The sequence below is a fragment of the Stegastes partitus genome, unplaced genomic scaffold (assembly GCF_000690725.1).
Source record: "Stegastes partitus isolate 25-593 unplaced genomic scaffold, Stegastes_partitus-1.0.2 Scaffold2484, whole genome shotgun sequence".
NCBI classification, from domain to species: domain Eukaryota; kingdom Metazoa; phylum Chordata; class Actinopteri; family Pomacentridae; genus Stegastes; species Stegastes partitus.
This window is the reverse complement of record NW_007580215.1, coordinates 38,871-45,211: the sequence shown is the minus strand read 5'-3', so window position 1 is coordinate 45,211 and position 6,341 is coordinate 38,871. Positions and strand designations below refer to the sequence as shown.

Below are 6,341 nucleotides of genomic sequence, written 5' to 3'. Positions count from 1 at the left end.
TCCCTGGCAATGTGATATACAATATGTGCATTATCCCCATCATCAGGATCAGATGCCCTAACTGAAAATAACGGTGCTGCTAGGTCATTATTTTCAGTAATATAGAATGTATATGGACTGAGTGAAAACTGAGGTCTGTTATCGTTCACATCTGATACAACCACAGCTATTGTCTTTTCAGATGAGAGTGATGGCTCACCAGTGTCCTTTGCAACAACTGTGAGTCCATAGAAAGACTTTTCTTCTCTGTCCAGCAGTGATTTAGTCACTATGGCATACATATTGTCTTGCAAAGATGGAGATATAGCGAAAGGAACGGCCTCACGTATGAAACAGGAAACTTTTCCATTGGGGCCTGAATCCAAATCATTCACACTGATCAAAGCTACTGTTGTTCCAGTTCTACAATCCTCAGGAACTGATTTGGAAAATGATGTCACTTCAATCTCGGGAGCGTTATCGTTAAGGTCGATTATCTTTATGATCACAGTTTTGTCCGTGGATAAAGGGACAGTGCCCTTATCGGAGGCTTGTATGTCAATTTCATAGTTTTGATTTTCTTCGAAATCAATTTCACCGGTCACTTTAATTTCGCCTGTCTTTGAGTCAATGTAAAATAGTTTTTGCAAATTAACATCCACTTCTTTACCAAATGAGTAAACAATTTCGCCGTTTGCGCCCTCATCCAAATCTGTCGCATTAACCTGAATAGCCAGTGTCCCAGGGGGCGCATTTTCATTTAACACCGCAGAATACACATCTTGTGTAAAAACTGGCCAGTTGTCATTAACATCAAGTACTTCAATCAGTATTTCTATTGTTCCGGACCTCGCTGGCTTCCCACCATCAACAGCTGTAAGCAGCAGCCTGTGTTCTCTCATAGCCTCCCTGTCTAACTGCTTCTGTAAAACCAGAAAGGGCATCTTACGGTCTTCGCCTCGCTCCTTAACTTCCAAACGAAAGTGATCATTGTGACTTAGTTTATACTGCTGTACAGAAAACTGACTACCGTCTGGGTCCCGTGCAGTTTGAAGCTGAAATCTCGCTCCCGGTAATGTTGATTCAAATATTTCAAGTCGTTTCTCTTTCTCTGGAAATACGGGGGAATGATCGTTTACGTCCAGCACCTCTATGGCCACGTAATGGATCTCCAGGGGGTTTTCAAGCACGGTTTTAAGGTTTATTATACAAGCGTTGCTTCGTTCGCAGATCTCCTCCCTGTCCACTTTCCTGCTGACATACAGGATACCATCGTCTTGATTCAAATGAAAAAGAGGCTCCGTTGAGGTGCCAACAATGCGATACTCCCTCTCTTTAAGCGTAACCTTGTCGATTCCCAAGTCTTTTGCAATGTTTCCGACAACACTTCCTTCTTTCACCTCTTCAGAGATCGAGTACCTGATCTGAGCCGCAGCTTCGCTCCAAAACATGACCAAAGCCACCATGTACGCGACGCATCTCCGTCGCTCGACCCACGCGTGCCGTCCGCTTTGTTCCATTATGTACAAAAAATAATAATCCAAATAATTCCGGTGTATTTTACTGTATGGTTACGAAACAGTAGTCAGTCGTATTCCTTTTCCAGTCACGCCCCATCGCTAAAACAACGCTGGTGACAACAAAAGCGAGTTTTGTGTTTAAGCCCGCAACCCGAAATGCCTAAATACAGGGTTGGACCTAATGGTGATGACGACAAAACGAAAAAATTCTAGAGACATCATCTGCTTTTATACCGACACCATGCGATGCACAACGTTATTGCAGCACTGTATATCCAAAAAGTATATGCAATTCAAACAATAAAGCACTGAAAAAACGCAACAATCAGCCTATTATTAGTATTGTATGCTATAAATGAGGTCTGTTCATAAATCAGTTTTTTAAACAAGTCGATCAGACTAGAAAACTATTGTTTCAAAGAATTTACTCAGCATATAAATTCTTATGGCTGCTGCACTTCATACGTTTTAAAGAACAACTTTCAGCACCACGGACAGCAACACTGCCTTCCGCAGCCAGGCGCGTCTTCACTGTTTCCACTGCAAACATTGTCACACAATTTCTGCACATTTGAGCTTCATGGAAAACTGCAAAACCTGCGCTGTAAATCTACAACTATCCAGCAACAAGATGACAACTTTACGTGTATTCAAAAGGACACGAGAATGATGTCAGCAAGAGAGAACAGAGATGCGGCATTTTACACATCAAAAATTATGCCCCTATTCCAAAAGCAAATGACCTGGTTGCGTTCATGGTTCTTACAAGCTGCGACAATGAATTTGGCAATAATCAGTGATGGCCAGTAAACCCAGTAATTTAATTAACTCTGCCAGTCAGTGACAGCTGCCACTTTTTGTTGAGCAACATCCTCCAGTTTATTCTTCATCTCAATGAATAAGTGGATTATTCATTTTGTTTAGTTGAAAGGAACATTAGTTTTGACTCAGTTCTTTTTGACGAAAAGCACAAATGTAATACTACTTAAAACATACTTTTCCATATGTTAAATAATGTATGCAATTATCACAGTAATACTCAAAATAAAATATTAATTTGTTGAAATTTTGAATGCAGTTTGCAATAAAGAAAGGAAATAATCATTTCTTCAGACAATTTGATCATTTGATTTTCAACTAAATAGATTGAGGTGCCAACAAAAGACACTTACTGCAGCCTAATGTGTAGTTTGCTAATCAATTACCAGTCTGCTCTGTTACAGACCCAACTATTCCACAATCTGTTACCCAACGATTTAAATCATCAGTCTAATTAGCACACAACTTCCTAAATTCTCTCAGTAATTAATATATACACTTCTGGTTTATTTCGGTTTTCAACGATTTTGAAAAAGTGATGTTTCTGTATTTTATGTACAGGAAAATCAATAGGATCTAGGCCTCATATGTGACTACCATTTATACCAGAACTGCTTTTAAATGAATTGACATTTCTTACCTCTTCAGATGTACGTCTCCTGTCAGGGAGCACTAGTGTATTTGCATGACTTCCAGGTACTATAGTAGATCCTATACTCATCCTGGGTCCAACTAACATGTAGCGTTTGTCTCCAGATCTGTACTGGATGCTGTGACACAGTGTCCCATCATAATTAGTCTCTTGCAGATATTTAGAAGTATAGTCTGTGGATTTGGAGCACTGCATTGCAATCAGCACAATGATGCTGATGAGAAAAAGTACAGAAACTGAGCCCAAAGTTATCATGAGATAAAAAGTCACATTGTCGTCATCATCAACTTTTGCTGCACTTTTGACATCAGAAGCTGCAAAAGCCTCTTTGGGCTCCACAAGTTTGACAATGACAGTAGCTGTAGCTGAGAGTGAAACGTTTCCATTGTCTTTGACCAGTATGACCAGTTTGTGCTCAGCCTCGTCTGTCTCTGTGAATGAGCGAAGTGTTCTGATCTGTCCTGTATATCGGTCCAGACCAAAGAGACTGTGGTCAGTGAGTTCCTGCAGTGAGAAGAGCAACCATCCGTTATATCCTATATCAGCGTCATAGGCTCTGACTTTGGTGACCAAGTGTCCTGCGTTGACATTGCGGGGAATCTCCTCCACACCTTCAGCAGAGCCGTTGGAGCTGAGTGGATACAGGATGACTGGAGCGTTGTCGTTCTGATCCAGAATGAACACGTTGACTGTGACGTTGCTGCTGAGTGACGGAGCTCCAGAATCTGTGGCAACCACTTGGAACTGGAACGTTTTCAGTGTTTCAAAGTCAAAACTTTTCAGCGCTGTTATGTGTCCATTATCAGAGTTTATGTTTAGAAATGAAGTGACTTTATTTTCTTCACTTCCATCTCTGACAATATGATAAGAAATGAGAGCATTGTCATTCTCATCACGATCAGAAGCTTTCACAGAAAACACTGAGGCTCCTGGATCATTCCCCTCAGTGACATAGAAAGTATATGGACTGAGTGAAAACTCTGGACTGTTGTCATTCACATCTGACACCACAACACTGATTGTCTTTTCAGATGACAGTGATGGCTGACCAGCATCTTTTGCTGCTACTGTTATGATATATTGTGACTTTTTCTCTCTGTCCAGAGGAGATTTGGTCACTAGAGAATACATTTTGTCCTGTAAGGATGGTGATAAACCAAATGGAACATCCTCACCTATGGTGCAAATAACTTTTCCGTTCAGACCAGAGTCCAAGTCATTTACACTGATAAGAGCAACAGTAGTTCCAGGTCTGGAATCTTCAGGTATAGAACTGGAAAATGAGGTAACCTCAATCTCAGGTGCATTATCATTCATGTCAACTATTTTAATGAGGACACTTTTTTGTGTGGATAGTGGAGCGAGACCTTTATCTGAGGCTTGGATTTCAATTTCATATTTGTCCTTTTCCTCATAGTCTATCAATCCTTTAACAGTTATCGCACCTGTTGTTGGGTTTATTTCAAAAAGCTTAAAAACTTTACGATTCACACTATTGCTGAATGAATAAACTACATCCCCGTTCGGGCCATCATCTAAATCAGTTGCATTTACCTGAATGACTGTGGTGCCAACTGGAGCATTTTCATCAAGCATCACTGAGTAAACATCTTTAAAAAAGACTGGTGCGTTGTCATTTACATCCAGAACGTTTACTAGAATGGTCATATCGCCAGATTTCGGAGGTTTACCTCCATCTAGTGCTGTCAATATGAGTAAGTGGCTCCTTGACATTTCCCTGTCTAAAGACTTTTGGACAATCAATACAGGTATTTTGCCATCATCTCCTTTATCTTTCACTTCCAAACGAAAGTGGTCATTAGAGCTGAGCTTGTACTGCTGAATAGAGAAAGGACCTCCGTCTGGATCCCGTGCTGGTTGTAGCGGAATACGTGCTCCTGGCAACAGGGATTCGGAAATCTCTAACGTCGTCTCTTTCTCTGGGAAAGTGGGCGAATGATCATTTATATCCAGCACTTCTACACCAACATAGTGGACTTCCAACGGGTTTTCTAGCACGGTTTTTAGATTTATCACGCATGTACTGGTCCGTTCACAAACCTCTTCCCTGTCGATCTTTCGGCTCACATACAGAACGCCGTCGTTCTGATCCACATGAAAAAGAGGATCTGCCGCACTCGTAACAATCCGATACTTCCTGTCTTTCAGAGTGCTTTTATCCAATCCCAGATCTTTTGCTACATTTCCAACCACGGTACCTTCTTTCACTTCCTCAGAAATGGAATATCTCAACTGCGCCGAGGCCACAGTCCACAAAAGCACGGCGACCACGCATCTCATCCACCGTCCTCTCGCTTTTTTTGGCTCGCACTCCCTTTGTTCCATGATCAAAACAAAACGTGTCAATTCCTCACGTGATTAATAATGGCATCCGAAGAAAGTAGTCCAACATGCTCTAGTATGAAAACGTGCAGGCTCTTTCAAATATATTAAAAATACGGAGCAACATTTAAAAAGACTGCGGCCATCCACCAAGCGATTCTGGTCGTACTGAACTGTGTACGACAAAGAGGTGGAACCAAAATGTGGTGACGACAAGCTAAAGGCTTTATTTTAACAGCACACTGACACCATGCGATTTTGTTGTTCACTACAACAGAATCTATAACTTTATATTGTATTTTTTTTAGTATTAATATATACAAATATGAGCGGTTTTACATAATGAATCAAGACGTTGGCGCAAAACCTCACTACCATGGACAGCGACTAAAGGCAGTTATCATTCGGCCCAGAAACATGTCGTCATATTACAATACAGACGCTGGGAAAGAAAAGTTTGCATCTGCATGAAAGTGCAGAATGTTTGACACTGTGCAAACTGTTATTTATTAAATCTAAGCTGTAATAGTGACTTGTTTATCAGAGCAAAGTGAAAAAAGCAAACGAATGAATGAGTCGGCATAAACGTTAACCTCAAGTATGTGTACAATGTACTCTTGGTTAATAATAGTAAAATTCGTGTTATTGTAGTTACTACTATGCATAACAAGACGTATAGCACTATCATATTTGCAACTCTAAACCACAGGTTGCCAGTCATGTGTCCTACTACAGTTGGATCCAGGTCATGTTTGCAAATGAGAACTGGTTCTCAAACATTTTTACCTGGTAAAATAAAGGTCAAAAAAACAAAAACAAAAACAAAAACAAATGAACAGTCGGCAGGCGGTATAGATAGGATATATGGGCCACTGAGATTATTATTGAATATTAGGCTTTCACAAAAAATGCCTTACCTCTTCAGATGTCCTCCTCCTGTCAGGGAGCACTAGAGTATTTGCATGACTTCCAGGTACTATAGTAGATCCTATACTCATCCTGGGTCCAACTAACATGTAGCGTTTGTC

General features: G+C 40.7%; 2 protein-coding genes across 2 annotated transcripts in view; both read right to left on the bottom strand.

Annotated features, from left to right (window-relative positions):
* The window catches only part of LOC103375151 (protocadherin-10-like), a 2,348-nt gene extending 843 nt beyond the window's left edge, over positions 1 to 1,505 (bottom strand). The window contains exon 1 of the mRNA XM_008305357.1: positions 9 to 1,505. Within this exon, the coding sequence (XP_008303579.1) occupies positions 9 to 1,499 (1,491 nt within the window). The 5' untranslated portion in view covers positions 1,500 to 1,505. The remainder of the gene's footprint in view (positions 1 to 8) is intronic.
* A 154-nt stretch (positions 1,506 to 1,659) lies between these two features.
* On the bottom strand, positions 1,660 to 5,316 carry LOC103375150 (protocadherin alpha-8-like). Its single transcript, XM_008305356.1, has 2 exons — positions 2,959 to 5,316; positions 1,660 to 1,677 (listed from the first exon to the last, which is right to left on the bottom strand). Exons 1-2 carry the CDS (start codon positions 5,314 to 5,316, stop codon positions 1,660 to 1,662), a joined length of 2,376 nt encoding a protein of 791 aa, XP_008303578.1.
* Positions 5,317 to 6,341: the final 1,025 nt, after the last annotated feature.

Excerpts from the sequence above, each read along its gene's own strand:
- LOC103375150 (XM_008305356.1), bottom strand. The coding sequence starts at position 5,316 with ATGGAACAAAGGGAGTGCGAGCCAAAAAAAGCGAGAGGACGGTGGATG.